Source organism: Barbus barbus (assembly GCF_936440315.1).
Source record: "Barbus barbus genome assembly, chromosome: 12".
Taxonomy (NCBI): domain Eukaryota; kingdom Metazoa; phylum Chordata; class Actinopteri; order Cypriniformes; family Cyprinidae; genus Barbus; species Barbus barbus.
Genome location: NC_136740.1, coordinates 10697379 through 10720292, shown reverse-complemented (window position 1 = coordinate 10720292; position 22914 = coordinate 10697379). Strand labels below are relative to the sequence as shown.

General features: G+C 35.6%; 4 protein-coding genes across 5 annotated transcripts; 2 read left to right on the top strand and 2 right to left on the bottom strand.

The window, feature by feature from the left end:
* Positions 1-1368: 1368 nt before the first annotated feature.
* On the bottom strand, positions 1369-5944 carry LOC306877954 (uncharacterized protein). Of its 2 annotated transcripts, XM_079430021.1 has the most exons (5): positions 5331-5910; positions 5114-5168; positions 4553-4667; positions 4118-4257; positions 3432-3735 (listed from the first exon to the last, which is right to left on the bottom strand). In XM_079430021.1, the coding sequence occupies exons 1-4, from the start codon at positions 5625-5627 to the stop codon at positions 4137-4139; spliced, it is 588 nt and encodes a 195-aa protein (XP_079286147.1). In that variant the 5' UTR covers positions 5628-5910; the 3' UTR covers positions 3432-3735; positions 4118-4136. The 2 variants fall into 2 exon arrangements, with proteins under 2 accessions (XP_079286146.1, XP_079286147.1); XM_079430020.1 differs by having other exon boundaries at positions 1369-4257; positions 5331-5944.
* A 717-nt stretch (positions 5945-6661) lies between these two features.
* Positions 6662-10240, top strand: LOC306877955 (uncharacterized protein). Its single transcript, XM_079430022.1, has 4 exons — positions 6662-7441; positions 8691-8745; positions 8847-8964; positions 9768-10240. The coding sequence occupies exons 1-4, from the start codon at positions 7145-7147 to the stop codon at positions 9790-9792; spliced, it is 495 nt and encodes a 164-aa protein (XP_079286148.1). The 5' UTR covers positions 6662-7144; the 3' UTR covers positions 9793-10240.
* Positions 10241-13193: 2953 nt separating this feature from the next.
* LOC306878519 (uncharacterized protein) lies at positions 13194-16486 on the bottom strand (the record flags this gene model as incomplete). The annotated part of the gene is made up of 4 exons (XM_079430962.1): positions 13194-13322; positions 15584-15710; positions 15848-15888; positions 16433-16486. The coding sequence occupies 4 exons, from the start codon at positions 16484-16486 to the stop codon at positions 13221-13223; spliced, it is 324 nt and encodes a 107-aa protein (XP_079287088.1). The 3' UTR covers positions 13194-13220.
* Positions 16487-16704: 218 nt separating this feature from the next.
* them4 (thioesterase superfamily member 4) lies at positions 16705-21660 on the top strand. Its single transcript, XM_079430019.1, has 6 exons — positions 16705-17114; positions 18173-18365; positions 18472-18634; positions 18749-18859; positions 19192-19316; positions 21116-21660. Exons 1-6 carry the CDS (start codon positions 17025-17027, stop codon positions 21163-21165), a joined length of 732 nt encoding a protein of 243 aa, XP_079286145.1. The 5' UTR covers positions 16705-17024; the 3' UTR covers positions 21166-21660.
* The last annotated feature ends 1254 nt before the right edge of the window (positions 21661-22914 follow it).

Below are 22914 nucleotides of genomic sequence, written 5' to 3'. Positions count from 1 at the left end.
AACCCACAGCATGCAGCTTTAATAGTGATACTTGTTTATCAGAGCGATTGGGGGAAAGCATCACCTGTTTGATCTTACATAATGGAGAAGACGACAAGTGTTACTTACAGCAGTGTTTGACTGCCTCACATTTAAAATGGGAATAATGTAAATTATCATTCAAAAGTTTCAGTAGGATTCTTCAGAAGTCATACTTGTATTCTTCAAGGACGCATTCAATTGATCAAAAGTGACAGTATTGGCTTCCCTTTCTTTTTATTCATCAAAGAGTCCTGAGAAAATGGCACAGTTTCCATAAAACAGTTTAAGCAGCATTTCAACATGAAGGATCATGCGACTCTGAAGACTAGAGCAATGACAATTATTTTAAAATTGTAATAATATCACTGTTTATACTGTATTTTTGATCAAATAAATGCAGCCTTTGTGAGCATATAAGACACTTGTATGGAATATAAATGTGTATGAAGTATGCATAAATATAATCAAATGTATTTAAAAATATAACTGATTGTATATTTCTCAAATCACATTAAACTGTACTTTAAATGCAAATATTGAACTCAAAGCCAATCTGCAATAATAATGCATGGAGAACAAAAAGCCACAGGTTACTGCCTTTTACACGAATGCACATCATATTCCAAATGCCTTGTAATCCATTGTCTGGCATTATCATCATTATTATACCAATATTTATAATGTTGATGTGAATCATTTGCTCGGCCAGTATACAATTGTGTTGGTGAAATCTTGCTTATGATGTTGAGAGAGTTGCAAGCTTTAAAGGCACGAGGGTGTAAATGGTTAAGAACTTCTTTTATGACTGGATGCGATGAGATTTTATTTTTAGTTAATCTAAGGTGAGAAATATTGTGGTTTACATAAAAAAACCCCGTTTGTCCTTTTGCTTCCCTCAAGGAGTTTCCATAACAATTCTGCAGTAAAACAAGATGCAAGACCTCATTTAGTTTGACTTACCAGTTAAATTCCCTCCAAATAAATATGAAGGCTAAATTCACCCAAGCTGCTTTTGCTGACCTGACCCTGAACAGTAAACGTCCTGTCCACTCTAATTTGACATTCATTTGCATTGATGCTGACATAACTTCTCAAGGTGACCCAAAGCAGTCCACGGCTCTCTACAAACCTCCGGAGAAGCCATTTGTTCAGTTCTCGTCAAGTGTCTTTCCTGAAGTCTGATAAATGAGTTTTCACTGTGCATTCGTTAGACACCTGAGATTGTATTATATTGTTATGTTTTGATATGAAAAACCATCTTTAACTGGACACATGCTTAATATTTCTCTACACATTTTACATGTAATTTCTTGGAAATTAAGAAAAAAAATTTTTTTTTTCATTTTTAATATCACATTGCCATTGAAAAAGGTCTCTTCTTGTGTTAATGTATCATTAATTGCTTAATGTAATAACTGAAATTACAAATCAAAATCAAACAACACACAATTACAAATATTACTCATTTGAACTATTGTCGTAAACATAAAACAAAAACAAACAAGAGTTTGGATGTATAGCCTGCTTGCTGCAATGCCCAGCAGAAATAAGTGCATTTATAAATAAGCGTTTTTCCTCCTCTGCTGATACTGTCCGGACAGTATTATGTCTTATTTGATCATTTTTATACAACAATTACAATATGCCAGTGCACTATACACAGAAATACATAACATTATCATTTTACCAAATATTTCTTTGAAACATAAAAAAAAAGAAATCTGTATATCACATATTTTTGTTATTCCATATCATTTAATCATGTCTAAAATGTAGCATTCATGAACACAAATATTTTTCCTTAGCATTATCTATTTAAAAAACACAATTACTACCATCTGTAGCGGCACTGAAACTGTCGATTTTTTCTACAGTTTATTACTTAAATTCCACATTAAATATTACATAAGACAAGCCCAAAATAATATAGTGGGGCATCAGAGAATCAGAAGTGAAGCAGATGTTATCGTCAGTTTCGAGTCCCGCTGTACTCGGTGACCTTCTGAACGAGATGGGGCGGAAGAGAGACAATAATTGTGTCCCCTAATTGTGAGCCTGAGGGGTAACAGAAAGAGAAAACAGGGAAAGAGAAACAGAAAAGAGAGGGGAGGGGAAGTATGCACACAATGTGAGCAGATATAAACCAATTAAGTTCACATATGGTCAGTTCTGACATAGCATGATTTAGAAGAAAAGACTTCCTCGTTATCTTTACCATTTCAAAAACTATCAATTTAAAATAAAACATTCATAAAACCAGCAGCATTCAAAGAATATTCCATATGCACTTAATTTCCACTTGTCTCTCCTTTTTTTTCCTTTTCTTTTTTAAAAAAAGGCAAAAATCTGGGTTACAGAAAGGCAATTCGTAAACGTTATAATACTCACTGTTTCAATAGTATAGCCACATATACAATATGATTTTAAAATGGAAAATAGCTATTCTGTGTGAAGTTAGCGTATATTCAGTTTTATTTTGTTGCATAATGTAAACCTTAAAACAACCATAAGTGATGTTTTGAATGGATATTTGTAACACTTTACAATAAGGCCCTATTAGTTAATGTTGGTCAATGCATTATTCTCTAACAATGACCAAAACATTTGTTACAGTATTTTTACTTTTTACACAAATAGTTCACATCAGTTCAGGTCCATTTGGTAATCAGATACAATGCATTTTGGAATTAACACGAACTAAAATGAATAAATGCTTTAAAAGTGTTTTTCATTACTAGTTCATGTCAACTAATGTAGTTATGTAATGTTAACAAAGTGGAATATTGTAAAGTGTCACCAGATATTTTAACCAAACATTCTCATCATTTACGCACACCTGTGTTATTCCAAACATATTTGCAGTTTTTCTGTAAAAGAATGAATTTTGGTTACAAAACAGTTTTGGCTGTAAAATGAAAAGTTAATAAAAATCTAAGTAAAATTTGGTGAGGTATTACTGTCCAGATCAAAGTGACAGAAAATCCTAAACAATGGTTTCATAAAATGATAAGCTGATATTTCTTCATATAAAAACTTAAATAAAAAAAAAAAGTAATAATGCCATACATGCTCTTGATTGAACCTAACTTCTAATTAACCCAAAATATTTAAAACCCAAATTAAAATGTCCTATTAATTGTAGAAACACTGTCAAAGATTTGTCAAAAGGTGGAGCTGTACAGCATATTAAATCTGCTGTTGCATCGTCTCAAACCACATTGCACCTGAAACACCGAACATAACTTACATACCCATCAAACTGGTTAAACAGCCTAGAAAGACAAATTAAACCGTCAAGCCCCTATGTTTAAGTAAGATTAAGAGCAGATTACATTGACTAGAGAAGCATTTGAAATCGCTTTACATTGCGAAGTGGTAAACATCCATTTACTGGAAGAATACAAAGTGTTGAACCATATTCTGACTTTATTTTTATTTTACATCAGACATCACAATACGTCAGCATAAAACCAAAACTTACAACAAAGAGGAGCAAGAGTAAGCAACTCTTACAACTTCGTAACTGGTTTTCTGCTTCACTGAAGGCTCAGCTTGGTTAAACTCGGTGTTGTCAGGACTGTATAACAATAGTAATCGGGGTAACAGAGTGAGGATGATTAGGTGTGACAGTAAGAGGGTCAGAGTTTTCCCATTGGTCGATACAATCGGGACGTATGCATGAGCCTGAGGGAGGGTCAGAATGACACTGGTAAACTACAGGAGGGAAAAGATAAAGAAATATTAAAAAGTCAAACACACCCAGAACGAAAAGAACCCTAACACTCTTTTTCTAAAAAAAAAAAAAAAGGAAATTGAGTTAAAAAAAAAAAAAAAAATCATTTTTTTTGTGGACATCAAAATTCAACTGATAAGTAGACAATGCACATGCATCATCCCATATTCCTCAAACACAATTATTTATCAGAAAACACAGCAGGAATAAGACGTGATGATTTCAGTCAAACCTTGAACCCAAAGAGTGTCATTTCAGGAATGCTGGAGATCAACCCAAGCAAGATGTTCAGGTTAGTTATTAGTTAATTCTCCAGCGGACGCTGATGCTGTATTGTTCTCCTTTCCCCTAACACACACATACTCATCCACTTGGTTTTTCTTCACTCCACAGCTACTTTTGGCTGTTCAGCTTTTGGTTCTTCAGGCTTGGGTTTTTCCGCTTGCATTTCCTTGGGCTTTGCCTCTGGCTGTTGTGGCTCTTCGGTTATGTTACACAGTTTCCTTGGATAAGGAAAGGAGTGTTGTTAAGCAATGTTAATGCTCAGCAGAAATGCACTTAAATGTAAAAAATTTAGTGTTTTAATTTTCCATTTTAAAAGTTTAAATACATAAATGAACCCAAAAAGCTTCAGGATACATAACATGTACAGAGCTTTAACCCATGAGCCTTCAGCCTGGCACAGAACCACTGTCAATCAACAGATTCTGCACCCATTTAATCACAGCTAACTCTATCTGACTGTTTAATGAGATTAGAGATCCACAGAAAATAGTTTTATTATAACAAAATACTCACTTTCCCTCCTCAGATGTCTTGTCGATGTACTTGCAAAGTGTGCTCAACTGCTCCATTTGTTTTCTTAGAGATTCAACCTCTGTTCCCCAATGGGACTTCTCCTTGACGAACTCACCTGTGAACAGAAAAGGGTATTTTATATACATACATACATACAATTGAGATTTTATAACTTTTTTTAAACGAGCTAAGAACCCAGACAGCAACATAGTGTTGGCCCAGATCCGGCCTGTGTAAAATCCATGCGGGCCAGATGTGAGCCGGGCATGGGCCAACACTGCTTGCTGTCTGGGAAGCTTAAAGCAAACGATGAGTGTGATTAGTGCAATTATGTAGGCTATTGTCAGCAACTTGCACCCCAGTTGTGCAATGCCTTACAATTATGCATCATTAGCTATATTTATTCAGGCATGACTGACTGGCTTTGCATTTATTACCGCAGGGGAGCAGTATATTTTCATGAGTTAATACAATCAGTAACTGTTTCTACCTCCATATTATTCTTTGTCAATGTGGTCTTTAAAAGTGTCCAAACAGTGAAAATAAAGAGATCTCACTCACTCTGGATGTGTTTCTTTTCTGACTCTGCAGCAGCAATTTCATCTGTTAATCGTTTCTGAAGAAGAAAAAAACAGGTTATAATAAATCATGTGTCATATATGTATTTGAAGGCATACAATCAGTTACAATAGTTGGGTTATTAAGTACAATGGTAATACAATGAGGCTATTAAGATGTATATTAATACCTGAGAGCACATAAAAACAAAACAACTCACCTTGTCTCCTTTACATGTAGCAATGTCACCGTTTTTCTTCTCTACAAAGGTCTTAGCTACGGACAGGTCTTTGGTTAGACTGTCCACCTCTTTTTTAGTCTTTTCCAGCATTGTGTTGGACTGGCTCAGCTGTTCTTGGTATTCTCCCAGAACATCTCTGGTCACTCTGAACTTAATATCTAGAAATGAAGCCTGTTTACTCAGCTGCGTCTCCTGCTTTCGTCTGGTATGGATGTAGCCAGCGATACCCAGACTACACACCAAGATAAAACCCAACAGCAGTGCAGGAAACTTCATGATGGAGGGCTCAAGAGAAAGCTGGACTTGTCTTTCGCGTGCAGGTGTACCGATAATCAGTTACCTGTCGGTGAAACTAGCTCCTCCCACAAGACTGTAGCATTCTGTTGAAGATCAAACGCTGTGGATTCTTAAAATATCTTGTCACTTAGCCTATGTCCAAGTTAATTCCCTAATGCAACTGTAAAGTAGGTTAATAAAGTGATCGTCTTTCCTGGTTTTAATGTTCGTTTTTTTTTTAACGATCGGTAAATTCCTCACCTGAGCGGTGCTTGAAAGGACTGGAGACGTCGCTACAGGTAACACAGCACACCTATAGAAAGCCACGCCCACCCCGCGAACTCATTGGCTTACACTTGCATTGACGTCAAAATATTAAGACGTACGACGTGCGTCCGACTCATTTATTCGAATCGGTTCTTCTGAACAGTTCTTTTCAAAGAACTGGTTAAAATGATCCAGCTATTATTTTACGTCATTAGCCTACCATAGAAGCCACATTACTGTTTATTACGCTTTTCTCGATTAAATTTGTATTAATGCTCTTGTCGCCCAGTTAAACTATGGTAGGCCTATATTACGTAATTTACAACCTATAGGGCCTATATAATTTACATCTCGTGGTTGAAAACACTACAGGTGAAAAGAATAACAAATATTGTAATTAATTATTAATGAATATTACCACACGTTGTCTTAAAACTGTTGTTTGTATCACTACATTTTTTTTTCTCCTGAAATGTTAAGTTGCAAATGAGACTTGATCTAAATATGAACTAATCTGCATACATTTCTAGAACATAAATTTGAACATTGGCTAAAGCCAGCTTCAAAACTCTTTAAGGGGATTTTAGATATTTATTTGTATCACTTTTTAAGCATAAAACTGGTGTTTGTTGAATGCAAGTGTTATCGAGGGGGAGTTCTCATCTGATCATGCAAATAAGCGTATCCTGGTCCATCCTGTTTAACCACATTGTAAAGACTGATGAATTTTGATGAGTTTTATAATGCCACACATGTAAACATTCAGTCCCCTAGTTGAGTTGTTTGTGTTAGAGATAACTGCTTGTTATATTGCTTAACTGGAAGACACACCAAACACCATAAAATGTTGATGAGTTGATGTGTATTTTGCTAGGCCTATATTGTTTTAGCCGCTTTGTCAAAACAAAGGTGGGTGGAGAGACTAGAGAGTGAAAAAATTGGTCAGGGATCACAGCAACAGTATCAAGGAAGTTAAGTTTTCTCTCTCTCTCTCTCACACACACACACACACACTGGTTTGCTTAACCCAGACATCCAGTTGTACAGGCAAGGCAGGCTTACCTGTCGCTGTCTTAAAGCAATAGCATTTCGGGAAGACAGGACAGGGAGCCAAGTCAGATTCAGTCAATTGCATAGACGCTGCTGCCATGAGAACTGAGTTGTGAGTGAAAGAAAGAGGAAGAAAACAAAAACAGCTTTTCCCCAAGGAACTCCTTCAGTCTGCTCTACCCTTGTCTTCTTCCCTCAGGATGAGAGCCATATCGGTAATGGTTTTTCTGGCCTTATGTGCACTGCTGGTTATAATCTACCAGGCCGTAACGCAGGAGCTCAACATCCGCAACCTAAAAACACGCATTGCGGTTTCCGGTGAACAGGTGAAGCTGAAGGAAGATGGGGTCTTGGCAGCCAAGACGAAAGTGGAAGACATGAATAAAAATCTTAATCCTCTGATCACACAGCGGGATCAACTTAAAGAACAGAAGGACAACATTCAGAAAGGCAATGCCAATTCTGAAAAGGAACTAGGCACCTGCCAAGCTGACAAGGTAGTGTAAATAATCTCCAAGAACTGTACAGTGGTTTTCTTTCCATATTCTCTCATTTAAATCAAGAGTTGATGCATTTGATTCACTAATTTGAGACTGATCACAAACTCCATAGTTTGATCTAATTCATTTGTGATGAATATCTCCCTTCACACACAGCTCTCACAGCGCACAAAATACTTTAAGTTGATGTCCTGCAGCGTGACACTATATTACACATCACATCATGCTATATTCCATTTCATTTTAGTATACATTTTTACACAAAATTGTGTTGAAAATATTTTTTTATGGTTTTTGAAAGAAGTCTCTTGTGCAAAGCTGCACATATTTGATCAAGAATACAGTAAAATGTGTAATATTGTGAAATATATATATATTTTTAATTTTAATATATGCTAAAATGTAATAATTCTAGCATGGCAAAGCCAGTATTCCAGTCTTCACTGTTGAATATGCTGATTTGGTACTCGAGAAACATTTCTTATTATTATCAATGTTGAAAACAGCTGTGCTGCATTTTATCAGGATTCTTTCGGTCTTTCTTTCTTTCTTAGATGAACAGAACATTTTTTGAACTTGAAATCATTTGCAGCATTATCCATGTCTCTACTGTCACTTCAGATAAATTTAGTGCATCTTTGCTTTCCAAAAAAAAAAAAACACCTTTGAAAAGTACTGGCTAAATTAAATACTGCATGTAGTATTTGTACTTTTACATAATTCATTTGTCAAACCACAGGACTGTTAAAAATGAACTAGCGAATGCAAAATTATGGAAAAACAGTATGTTAATTTGATCACTCACATGCATTAGCGTTTAAAAGTTTTGGGTCAGGACAGCTGTTTTCGACATTGATAGTAATAAGAAATGTTACTTAAGGCAGCAAATCAGCATATTTGAATGATTTCTGAAGGATCATGTGACACTGAAGACTGCAGTAATATAGCTGCTAAAATCACAGGAATAAATAGCATTTTTATTACATTAAAATAGAAAAACATTATTATGAATTGTGATAATATTTCATCTCTGAGTCTCATGATAGTTGAAACATGCGATCTGAGATAATGATTCAGTATTATATTCCTGCAGTGGATATTTGACTGCTTCTATGCAAATCAAGTGTTGTGACAGGTCTATTACAGTGTTCTCTGTTAAACTGAGCCTTGTGTTCCAGTTGTATCTGTCCATGCTGTATAACCCTTAAGCATGTAAGTGTACTCTCACTGTCTCTCCTTCTCTCAGGGTACATTAGAGAAGCAGAAAAACGAAGCAAAAGATGCATTCCAGAAACTAAAGGGTAAATATGAGTTACTCTTGCTTCTAGGGGTTGATTGGAACTAAGATGTGTGGATATTAATGCTCATTGCCATTATTTTTGTCTCCCATGTTGTTCTGCAGAAGACCAAGAAGCTGAGATGAAGAAATCCGAGGAGGAGATTGAGGTTCTGAAACAGCAAGTTCTAGAGAGAGATTTGAGAATCTGCAAATATGTGGATATTACACTGGATGAGCCGAAGTATGAGTGCTTGATTTGAATTTATTCCTTTGAATATGATGATAATCTAAATGAACCCTTTTCGCAAACTGTGATGACACCGTTATTAACTTTTTTAATTAATGTCTATTTATAACACTATATTTGGATTTGATTTAAATGACCTCTAATTACCTTACATTTTTAGAAAACTAAAGTTAAGAGTTAAGGCTGCTCTGTGCCTGCTCAAACTTCAGTGTAAAGGTGCAATGCTGCATAAATTATGCCTGCTCAGATCACAGTATAGCATTGTAGTGTAAATGCATTTATACAACCTTTGCTGTTTAAATTAGGCATTAGTTTCTAATGCACTTAAACACTTCTGACGTGGCAGTTAGGTGTATTTACACAGACTGTTTAATGATGCTCAGGAGTGGCATTAATGCATTTACACTGCAATTACTGCATAACTGTATAATTTGATACCAGGGGCTGAAGTAGGTCTGAGCAGGCATAATTTAGTCGGGCTTTTATGCGGTATTGTGCAATTCCAATTAATTTTGTGCAAGCACACAGAGCAAATACACTTTAAAACATTGGCTGAGGGTGTGGCGACAAATCTTTCTTTCCATCTCTCTTCTGACAACAGTAATCAAGCTCCTTTGGAAAGTCTTGAGTGATGTTTCTTTTTTGTATTTATATATTTATTTTTTCGTTCACCACTATAGAAGTTACCTATGATGACTGCTGCTAATGAGAACCCCAGAAATGTGAAAGGGTCTATGGTAGCGCGGTTTTTAATATCAAAGATCACAAATCAAGTCTTTTTTTTTGTCTGTTTACAGGAAGTTGTGCGCAGGTTCAATTTGAAGGAGCTTTGCGAACGAACTTGGAGTGCTCAGGAAAAATGTTCTGAATGGAATGGAACTGTGTATAGCTTTTTTTCTTCACACTGCTCAGTTGACTTTGATAATTATGTTATTTCATTAAAAAATGAGGAATGTTTCCTAATAAACAGTGCACTAAATAAAGGTGTAATGACGACAGATGTGAAAAAAGCCTCTGTTTTTTTGTAAAACTTTTCGCATTTGCAAAACCCAAGCATTTTTTAATTTCCAGCATGGTTATTCTGTCCACATTTCTTTTTTTATTTAAATTCATTGTTCATTTTGTGCTTCTATTGTATGTGCTTATATAAATGTAAGCCGTTGTCTGTTTGCTCATCATACAGTGTAACATGACCTTGAGTAATGTTTTTTTGTAATGCATCATTTCACTTGAGCAATTATCTACGGCTTAAACTAAAGATTCTTTGGAGAATTATGTGTGCGGTGTTCTGTTCTGCACACAATTGGCCAGACAGCATCCGTGAGGGTTGGAGGATGGGGTGTGTCAGTTCTGGTTAATTAAAAAAAAAAGGTAGACTAGACGAGGAATGAAGTTTTATTGTCAGAATGGTAAAGGTCATGTACAGTTTGTACAACCATTAGTTTTTGTCATATATATGGCAGATTTAATGTAAGTATTAGCAGTTAGCTACTTGTATTGTGAACAAAATAGTCACATTCTTCAGTCTTGTTAACCCGTTTATCCACATTCATGCCATTTCCAGTCAGTCTTTACAAAAGTCCTTTGAGTCACTCTTTAAGGCTTTTAAAATTCACCCTTTAATTTTATAATGGAAGAAGTTGCTTACTGCAGTGAAAGGTTCTTGGTGGGAGCATATTCACAGTACAAATGATACTATCCTTCTACTATCGTCATAGTTGCTCATTTAACTGTGTACTGTGGACACACAAACGTGTTCTAATGTGAACAGTGTTTACCCACCCTTTTAAAAGAATATACGCAACAATAGACTTTCCAAAAGCCACAACAGAAACCTGTAATTCCTGATTATTAAAAACATAAACATTTACATGGCCATACATTTTTTTCAAATTCACCATTAATTAATTCCTGAAATAAAAAATATAAATATATATATATATATAAAAACACCATTTAGGGCAATTGATTTTCATGTCTTTTTAATGATCGTTATTGCCGTTTGCTCAGGATTTAGCCTTTTATTAAAGTCTAGTCTTTTAAATACATAGTCTATGATTTAGCTTTTTCCCCCCAGAAAATGTTTTCACTGTCACACTGACTATACAGTCGTGGTCAGAATTATTGGCACCCTTGGTAAATGTGATCAAAGAAGGCTGTGAAAATGTATCTTCATTGTTAATCCTTTTGATCTTTTATTTAGAAAAATCACAAAAATCTAACCTTTCATTGAACTAAAACAATTGAAAATGGGGGGGAAATCTTATGAAATAAATGTTTTTCTCAAATACACGTTGGACACAATTATTGGTACTTTTAGAAATTCTTAAGTGTAAAATATCTTTATATTCCCATTCATATTTACAATTTTGAGCACTCCAGGGTGATTATGAACATGAAATTATCCAGCCATGGCTTCCTGTTTCACAGAAATATAAATAGGAGGGAAAACAAAGCCCAAATTCCCTTAATCATCCATCACAATGAGAAAAAACAAAGAATATATTTCTGATGTGCAGTAAAAATATAATTGAGCTTCACAAATTAGTGAAGTGGCTTTAAGAAAAGAGCTAGAGCAGTGAAAATTCCCATTTCCACCATCAGGGCAATAATTAAGAATTTCCAATCAACAGAAAATATTACGAAACTGCCTGGAAGAGGACGTGTGTCTATATCGTCCTAATGTACTGTCAGAAGGAGAGTTTGAGTGGCTAAAGACTCTCCAAGGAGCACAGCTGGAGAATTGCAGAAAATAGTTGAGTCTCGGGGTCAGAAAACCTTAAAAAAAATTGTCAAACAGCCCCTACATCACCACATGTTGTTTGGGAGGGATTCAAGAAAAATTCTCCTCACTCATCCAAAAACAAACTGCAGCATATTCAATTATCAGACATGACTGGAACTTCAAATGAGACTGTCTTCTATGGTCAGATGAAATGAAAAAATTAGCTTTTTAGCAGCAAACACTCAAGATGGGTTTGGTGAACACAGGGATAAAAAGTACCCCATGTGTACAATGAAATATACTGCTGTATTTATGATGTTGTGGACCTATATTTCTGCTGGAGGTCCTGGACATCTTGTTTAGACACATGACATCATGGATTCTATCAAATACCAACAGATAAAAAATCAATAAGTGACTGACTCTGTTAGAAATCTTATAATGGGCCATGTTTGGATCCATGTACAATAATCCAAACACAAACCTCAAAAACATCACAAAAATGGGTCACTGAGCACAAAACCAAGCTTCTGCTGGCCATTCCAGTCCTCTGACCTGAACCCTGTAGAAAATGAGTGAGGTGAACTGAAGAGAAGAAGCACCTTCATGGAGCTGGGAATATAAAGGGTCTGGAGTGATTCTGGATAAAGTAATGGTCTCTGATCTCTTGTCAGGTGTTCTGTAATCTCATCAGGCATTATAGAAGAACATTTAGAGCTGTTAAACTGGCAAATGGAGGTTTCAAAAAATATTGAATAAAAGGGTGCCGTTAATTGTGGCCAATGTGTAACAGAGAAAACCATTTATTTCATAATGATATTTCCCCCCATTTTAAATTCTTATTCTCCAATGAAAGGTTAGATTTTTGTGAATTTTTTTAATAAAAGATCAAAAGGATTAATAATGCAGATTCATTTTCACAGCCTTCTTTGATCATATTTATCAAGGGTGCCAATAATTCTGACCACGACGGTACATGATGTAGTGAAAAAAAAATGTAGTGAGTAAAATGAATGATTAATTTATGAAAATAAATTATGTGATGAGTTTTATAATGATAGTCATTTTCTTTCATATACCCTTGCGTTCAAAAGTTTGGGGTTAGTAAGATTTTTTTTCTATAGAAATTAATAATCATCAAGTTTGCATTGAATTGATCAAAAGTCACATTTACAAATGATTTTTATTTTAGATAAGATTTTTTTTAATTTATTTATATAAAGAATCCTGAAAAACAAAACAAAATTAGCACTACTGTTTTTTTTAATATTTTTATATTATTTTTTTTTAATAAGAAACAAAAAAGAGCTTGATACAAGATTTCCAGTGATCACAGGAGTTGTTCACATGATTCATATAATTTATGAACAAAAAAAAACTAAAAACTATTGTGACTGCCCCTGCGTTTAAAGAAAACTTCAGGATAAAACAATTGTAGAAAACTATTTTGTACTGTCACATGTATATTATAAAGCAGTGAATGTGAAGGTTCAGTGTTGGAATGAGTTTTTTAATGGGTTATGGTTTATGTTCTTTGTTGATAAATGGCCAGGCCAATCTTGCTGAGCTCTCTGATGTGCAGCTGTCTCTCCTGCTCCAGCATCGTGCGTAACGCTTCTCTCCGGACCTGTAACAACACCACACAGAATATAACAACCTTTTCCTGCTGCCAGCATTATCAACAACATTTACAAGTCAAAGCAACATTTGAATCTTCTTTTAAAGCAAACACCACACAAAAAGCTGAAACAACTACTGAGGAGGTGTGGCATATAATGGAGCTTTTGTAAACACAGAACACTGGTAGAACTGGTAATATTCACAACAAACCCAACAAATACTGACATTTGAGATATTATCAAACAGGCTGCTGGATTTAGAATGTTGGGAAGCAAGTCCTATAACAAATATTAAATAATAAAATACATAATAACAATAATAAAACATTTAAACCAATTTTATATTCTTAACTAGTATAATTAAGTATTATTATGTAATAATTGCCATTTACTAAACTGTATTGTTTAATTTTGTTTTAAAGGTTTATGGGTAAATGCTCTTATTATTTTAACAATATTTCACATTTGTGGCCCTGGGCCACAAAACCAGTCATAAGGGTCAATTTTTTTAAATTGAGATTTATACATCAACTGAAAGCTGATAAATAAGCTTTCCATTGATGGATGGTTTGTTAGGATCAGACAATATTTGGCTGAGATACAACTATATGAAAATCTGGAATCTGAGGGTGCAAAAAAAATAAAATAAATAAAAATAAAAATATTGAGAAAATCGCATTAAAAGTGGTCCAAATTAAGGACCATATAATGCATATTACAAATCAAATATTAAGTTTTGATATATTTATATTGGGAAATTTACAAAATATCTTCATGGAACATGATCTTTACTTAATATCCTAATGATTTTTGGCATATAAGAAAAATCGATAATTTTGACCCATATAATTGGCTATTGCTACAAATATACCTGTGCTACTTAAGACTGGTTTTGTGGTCAAGGGTCACATTTATAGTTAACTAGCATATGTATTTATGTATTTACAGTTCAAATGGCAATTTGTCATACACTATATGGACAAAAGTATTGGGACACCCCCTTCTAATGAACAGGTTTGACTACTTTAGTAATTTCCATGAGTACAAATCTTAATGTTTAAGCATATAATGATATTCTAGGGAATTGTGTGCTTCTAATTTTATAGCAACAGTTTGGACAGAACCCATTTCTATTCTAACATGACAATGCCTCTGTGTATAAGGCAAGGTTCAAAAAGAAATGATTGATTCAGTCAGTGAGGAAGAACTGGTCTGCAGAAACCCAGCTGAACACCTCCGGTGTGACTTTAAATGCAGGCTTTGAGCCAAAAACTCATCATCAAACACTAATGACTTATGACATATGGATACAGTTATTTTAAAAGTTGCAGCAGAGATGTAAATACAATTTTTAAATACATAAAATGTTGTTTCCATCTTTGTTGCACAGTTTTGGAAGTGCCTTTTTCTGTTCTAAAGAAGGGGGTGTCCCAATACTTTTGTCCATATAGTGTACACTTGAAATGCATCAACCTTAAAACGGACATCAACAGTTCAACACGCAGTAAAATTTGCCAGAGTCACCCTGTTCATAATGGCACTTTTGTTCCAGCTCTTTCTTCTTTAAGTTATCTTTGTTAGTTTGCTGTCATAGAAGCTAGATTGCTACAATAAGGATGAGCCCACAAGATAACTCTGTTTGTTACGGAATCAAGAACATATTTAAGGGCTATATTGGGATCATCTTTCACTTCCTTCTGACATTCAAATATTCATCCTTTCCAAGCGTAATTACTCATTTGACACCTGCTGTTTGTTTTATGCGTCTGTTTATTATCTGTGACAGGTTACTTGTGTCTGTAGCCCACAGCAGGTATTAGCTGGACTAAAACCTGTGGCTGTACAAATTTAGCAAAATTGGCTTTCAAAAGAAGACACCTTTGAATTAGTTTCTGCTTCAGTTGTTTGCTCTTTTCTCCTCGTACAATTATGCAGACCATTGTTGTTTTTGTATTCATGTTTTGTTTTCATGTACAGTTTGCCTTTTAAATAAAATACAAAAAATTGTTCACAAAAAAAGAATTTAATTGGATATATTTTCCGTTTCAATTTGCTTTTACGCTCGTGTTCTTATACTACCCCTTACTGATGATATACTGCTATTGCAACTAAAGAAACAAAGTCATTAATTAACCTGTATCATAAAGTCTTGAGTCATTATTTTTTACACTTATTTGCTTCATATATTCCAAATGAAGATTTCAACACTTTCAGATAAACAGTAGATATTTTAAGGAAAGTCACATTGAGTTGTATTGTCTGTACTGACCATAGTGAGAGAGGTGTTCCACAACTGCATCTCTCTCTGTTGGGTCCTCTCTCTGCGTTTCAGGGCTTTTTCATAATAATTAAGGCCAAGACACTCAAATTCAGCCTTCGATATCACACTCTTGATTCTGAAACAAGAACATAGTATCAGTGCAGGACATAGTATATTCACTGCTGCAACTCTAAGGCAAAGGGTTTGAATGATCCGTAACCTAGATCATAAATGTGATGAAATCTTAAAAGTAATGATTAAGATTAAGCACACCTGTCCAGCTCATCAGTTCTGTCAGCGATCTCTTCATCTTTCTGTTAGAAAACATAAGAATAAACACAAGGGGTTTAAACCTGAGAGTCTGTCTAGGAAAGATTTGTAAATCATATACATCTTAAATTGTCAAGGCATTTTTAAACATTTAATTATGTGTTACATACCGTTCAAAAGTTTGCTCACCAGACTGCAATCATTTGATAAAAAATAAAATGAAAAGTAATACTGCAAAATATTATTACAATTTAAAACAATGTTTTTCTATTTTAATATTATATTTTAAAATGTGATTTATCTTCAGTGTCACGTGATCCTTCAGAAATCATTCTAATAAGCTGGTTTTGTGCTCAAGAAATGTTTATTATGACCACAGCTGAAAACAGTGCGGCAGAAAAAAATATTTCAGAAATAGAAAGTTTAAAAGAACAGCACTCATTTGTAACAGTCTAAATGTCATCAATTTAATGTATTGTTGCTGAAAATACTACATTATTATTATTATTTTACTACTACCAGGGACTTTGCTACTACTGCTAAGCATTGGTACTACACAGTTATAAAAGATAAACAGTATTTCTGTACCCTCTCTCGCTGCACAAACTTGTTTGTTGAACGCCGCGTCTCTCGCCCAAACATGATTGTGCATCACAGGCAGATAAACAACTAATAAGAGTAAAATGTCCAAAACTAAGTCAATCCCAGCAGTGAGTAAGTTAAACCGAAAGTACTGGAACTACAAACTTGCCATGGCAACATACACACAGGATGCTGTAACAGTTCATCCCACCAATCAGACGGAGGAATCTGCGTCACGTGGTTACAATGACAACGCGTGCAAGAACTGGCCAATCAGCGATGACATCCGTGAATCTGAAAGTCACGCTGCTCACCGCTGATCTTGTATTTTCACCTTAAAGTTGGTTGTCGTTTTATACAATATTCTATCGATAATTGATTGATAAAGGCGTATGTAGGACGCGTTTTGCAAAGTTTTTCAGTTTATAGATTAAAAAGAGCTGGCAGCCAGCGTGTGTGTGTGTGTGGAAATGCCTTCAGTTAATTGCATCATGTACAAGAAAATTAGACACTAAGGACTGTACTCTGCCCAGAAGAATAAGACATCTGCTACATTTGGTTTGGAGTGACAGCCACAGCCTCCTGATTTACAGTCATCATGTTAGGACACATATCGAGAAGACTGCTGCTCTCTAAAGAGCCCCACAGACTCCTGCAGTCCTCACTCGAGACCATCAGACACATCTCGGTAAAACATTCATTCTGTAGCCACTAATCAAGATTGTGTTTTGAAATTTAGTTTGAAATATATTTATTAATATTTTCAATTTGTAACGTTTAGAATACTTATTTTTATTTATATATTTATTTATTTTACTGTATGTTTTGTTTTTGCATTTGTATATGCTTTTATCATTTTTTATTAGTTTTTAAAATATTTTATTTAGCTTTAATGTTTTTTGTTGTTGTTCGGTTTTAGTAATTTTAGTTTTTTGTTTCAATTTTTTAAATTAACTTTCAATTTAATTTAGTAACAAGACTACATTTTTACATTTTAGTTAACAATAACAACACTGGTCTAAACTAGAAGAATATTACTGTTTAGCCTTATTTATGTATTTATTATTATTATTATTATTATTATTTCAATTAATGTAATACATACTATTTTAATACTTAAACTTACTTCAGTTAGTATCCAAGGTAATTTTTCTATTTTTCATCTAATATTTGTATTTTTATTTTTTTGTAAAAAAAAAAATTAAATCAAAAGTAATTTTTAATACTTTTAGTTTTAGGTAATAACACTGCTCTAAATTGAAAGAATAGTATATATTAATAGTATAGAATAGTATACAGAATGTGACCTTGGACCACAAAGCCAGTCATAACGCTCAATTTTTAAAAAAATTCTACATAATCTGAATGAATAAGCTTTCCATTGCTGTATGGTTTGTTAGGATAGGACAATATTTGGCTGAGATGCAACTATTTGAAAATCTGGAATCTGAGGGTGCAAAAAAATCGCCTTTAAAGTTGTCCAAATGAAGTTCTTAGCAATGCATATTACTAATCAAAAATTAAGTTTTGATACATTTACGGTAAGAAATTTGCAAAATATCTTCATGGAACATGATCTTTGCTTAATATCCTGATGATTTTTGGCATAAAAGAAAAATCGAAAATTTTGATCCATACAATGTATTGTTGGCTATTGCTACAAATATACCCCAGTGACTTAAGACTGGTTTTGTTGTCCAGGGTCACATATATAAGAATAGTATTTTAATGTGACTCTTTGTCCAGACAGTGTCGCTGTGGCCTTTCTCGTCTCAGCCACGGGACTTCAGCCAACCCAACTCCTCATGGAGTCCAGAGATGCACAAGGTTTACGACCACTATACTGCTCTGTGTGACACTGACACCGAAAATGGGGAGGGAAAAAAGAGGCCGTGGAGGAAGTTGCCCAGCTACAACCGTTCCATCAAATATGCTACTGGTAAGTGATTAATATGTATTTGCATAGTCACTGTTATCAGTAAAATAAATGGTGTGACAATGCAATTTAGTGTAAAAGCGAATGTCACATTGTTTCTGTCCCATAGGTGGCATACACCTCAGCAAACTGATCCAGGCCAAAGCTCGACTTTTCACGAGAAATGTTAAAGAACAAGGCGCTACGTTTGAGTATGTGGTGTTTGTCAATAAGGAGGAGAAGAGATGTGTTTGTGTGTTTCAGGCAGGACATTTACTGGAAGGTGCACCTGGGTAAGGAGCTGCTCTATTCAAAGTGTATAATATACCTGAAATTCTCTCCCACATTTTCAGTTATAAAGAATGGGAGAACAGGAGATGATGTTATACCTATTTCCTGTGTGGCAGGCATGTACATGGTGGAGCCATAGCCACCATGATTGACACAGTGACAGGTACTCTTGCCGGTTTCCTCTCAGGACCAATAATGACTGCCAATCTCAACATAGACTACCGCAGGTGAGATAATGTTTTAGTACTTAAATCTTTCAAATACAGTTACCTAGGGTGACCATATGTGTAATTTTTCCCAGACGCATCCTGGCCAGGATTTCTATATTGCCTAAAATATCTAGGATTTGGCTTTGTTTGCGTGTGCAGACCGATCAGTTTATGACATCGGTTCCTTATTTTTTCGAAACGCTCTCGAGGTACTTTGAATCAAAGCAATATAGAAATCCTGGCCGGGACGCGTCTGGGAAAAATGGCTTGTATGGTCACCCTACATTTACCATTATTTTTGGCTTAGATCATCTGTGATCTCACCTGATAAACTCTGTTCTCCTGTACAGTCCAATGCCTCTGGGTAGTGTGGTTTTAATCCACAGCGCTCTGGATCGAATAGAGGGGAGGAAAGCATACATCACTTGCAAAGTGACCAGCTCTGATGAGTCCAAACTCTACACAGAAGCCACAGGTAGAGAACACAAACATGCAAACGTATATTATGTATGTTTATATGTGTGAAGTATAAGTGTGAAAATATGCATGAATGTCAGTCAACTCTTTAAACCACATCATGCACACCTCCTTCTCACATTTGACCTCCCTTACGCAAGCTGATACAACACAGCTGATACACCAGTTAGACATGCATCATGTGTTACTGCTGTCACATTACTCCAAAATTGTCACATTACTCTGTTATTTTACATTATGCTTTTCTGCTCTTTTAACTTAAAATCACACTATTCTGTTGAACATTACTGATTTGCTCTGTGCTCACCACTCTGAAAATGTTCTGTTTTTAATTTTGATATAACAAAACGTACTAGCCAAACTAATATAAAGTAAAAAAAATTATTAAAGTAAACATTTAATAATAAATTAAAAACTAAAAAAGATATTACAAATAATAGCACAATAGTACAAACATACAAATAGGGATTTAAGTTTGAACAGTGGGTGTAATCTATTCAGGTAAAACATACTGTGATACAGAATTTGTTTGTTGTTGTTTGAGTAACGTTACAGGGTTAGTTCAATTAAAAAAATGAAAGTTCTGTCATTAATTACTCACACTCGTGTGGTTCAAAACCCCTAAGACCTTCGTTCATCTTCGTAACACAAATTAAGATATTGTGGATGAAATCCGAGAGCTTTCTGACCGTGCATAGACAGCAACGCAACTGAAATGTTTGCAGACCCAGAAACGTAGTAAGGACAAATGAGTTAATGTGACATCAGTGGTTTAACCGTAATTTAATGAAGCTGCGACAATACTATTTGTGGCCAAAGAAAACAAAAATAACGACTTGATTCGACATGAGGGTGAATAATTAATGACAGAATTTTCATTTTTGGTGAACTATTCCTTTAAGGACATTGACAGAAACAGGTATATTAGGCTGATTTAACTTAATGTACAGATTCAATGGAATGATACACATCCAATTGTATCACAAGTGTTTATCATCACTTAAGATAGGCCTATAGACAAACCCTCATGTTGTTCCAAACCTGAGTTTCTTTCTTCTGTTGAACATAAAAGATGTTTTGAAGGATGTGGGTAACCAAACAGTTGCTGGGTCCCCATTGATTTCCATAGTATGGAAAAAAAATACTATGGAAGACAATGGCTACCAGCGACTATTTGGTTACCCACATTCTTCATTATATCTTCTTTTGTATTCAGCAGAAGAAAAAAATACAGGTTTGGAACAACAAGAGGTACTTGTGCCCTGTTTGAGAGATGGCTTTCTGTGCTGGCCTCAGGTATATATGCACAGAAAAACATTTATTAATCCAGGGTTGCAGAACTCAATTCCTGGAGGACCGCAATCCTGCAAAGTTTAGTTCCAACTCTGATCCAGCACGCACACCATGTAGTGTTCAAATAAGCCTGAAGGACTTAATTAGCTGGATCAGGTGTGTATGATTCAGAGTTGGAGCTAAATTCTGCAGGGCTGTGGTCTTCCAGGAGTTCTGCACCCCTCTATTAGTCAGCGCATGAGTTCTTTTTCACATCTACTTGCACTTAAATGGTTTAATAATTGCTTACGTTTTTAAACCGGCTGGCAATACTTAAAAACACAAGCAAATGATAAACTTTCATGTTTGCGCAGCACTAGCCGATTGGCCCAGTGACAATTACCTCAACAGTCCCAAGAGTCTTTCATGGTGACTCTGGCCATCAGACAGGCCTTTTAGTTGAGTCCAGCAAACTTATGTACTATCTTTAATTCTTAATTTTTCCTCATCTTTCTTGCCTTGCAGCTCTATTTGTTTCAATAAGCGTCGGCCATTTATTTGGATCACGAAACTGAAAGCAGTCTGGAATCCACCACTGAGACATGTACAGCATGTGGGTGCATATCTGTACGCACATGAATGAGATTGCAGATGGAGTGTGTGCTCAATGAACAACAGATCAAGCTATTGTTTTACCTCAGCTCTCTGAATGAGCTATTCAGAAATGCATGTATTTGAGTGATGTACTTGGTTACATATGGCTGCCTCGTATTTTTATTTTTTAAATTAAAATGTATTAACCTGGTATATTTATTGATACGGTATTTAATCATTTCTTGCAGAACTCGTTTTGTTACTAACTCTAACTTTTTAATCATCATGGTGACAGTCAGGTTCTTTAGTATTACAAGTATTATATAAGGAAAACTTGTGTAATATATTTTAGCAGTACTGTATTCCATATTGTGTTATAGAGAATCTGACTTTGTTATAAATGGAAAGGTGTGCTTTTAAATGATCTTATTGTTATTTCTAGGGAATAATATTTATAACTGCCTTCATTAACTGCCTTGGTGAGTGTTTACATTCCACCGCAAGCGCACGTGAGCACAGCTCTACAGAAACTCGCTGATCTGATCACAGAGAGTGAACAACAACACCCGGACTCTGTTTTAATCATTCTCGGGGACTTTAATAAAGCAAATCTCTCCCGTGAACTGCCAAAATACAGACAGCATGTTACATGTCCCACCAGAGACAGTAATATATTGGATCACTGTTACACAACAATAAAGGACGCATATCACTCGGTTCCACGAGCAGCTTTAGGACTCTCTGATCACTGTTTGGTTCATCTTATTCCATCCTACAGGCAGAAACTTAAGTCTGCGAAGCCTGTATTAAGATCTGTTAAAAGATGGACTAACGAAACAGAGCGGGATTTACAAGCCTGTTTCGACCTGACTGATTGGTCTGTTTTTGAAGCTGCAGCAAATGACCTGGACGAGCTCACAGAGACTGTAACATCATATATCAGCTTCTGTGAGGACATGTGCATTCCTACCAGGACTCATCTATTCTACAACAATGACAAACCATGGTTCACTGCCAAACTCAGACAGCTCCGTCAGGCCAAAGAAGATGCTCACAGAAAGGGGGATAAAGTCTTGTACAAACAGGCCAAATACACACTGGAAAAGGAGATCAGAGTGGCAAAGAGGAATTATTCTGACAAGCTCAGGAACAAATTCTCTTCCAGCGATCCGGCTTCAGTGTGGCTTGGATTAAAGGACATCACCAGCTACAAAACACCACCCCCCAGCACTCTGGAGAATCAACACCTGGCAGACGACTTAAACGAGTTCTTTTGTCGTTTTGAACGATCACCCCACACCCGCCCAGAACACCCCTCCACACAACCATTCACACCTCCAGCAACCCCTCTCTCCCCCACACCTACAATTCAAATCAGCGAAGACGATGTGTGCCAGGTCTTCAGGAAAAACAAAAGAAGGAAAGCACCTGGTCCAGATGGTGTGTCACCAGCCTGCCTAAAAATCTGTGCTGAGCAGCTGGCCCCCATCTTCACACAGATCTTCAATAGATCACTGGAGCTGTGTGAAGTCCCCTCATGCTTCAAACGCTCCACCATCATCCCCGTCCCAAAGAAACACAAAATTACTGGACTAAATGACTACAGACCTGTGGCACTAACGTCTGTAGCCATGAAATCATTCGAAAGACTGGTTCTGGCTCATCTGAAGGACATCACTGGACCCTTACTGGACCCCCTGCAGTTTGCCTACAGAGCAAACAGGTCTGTG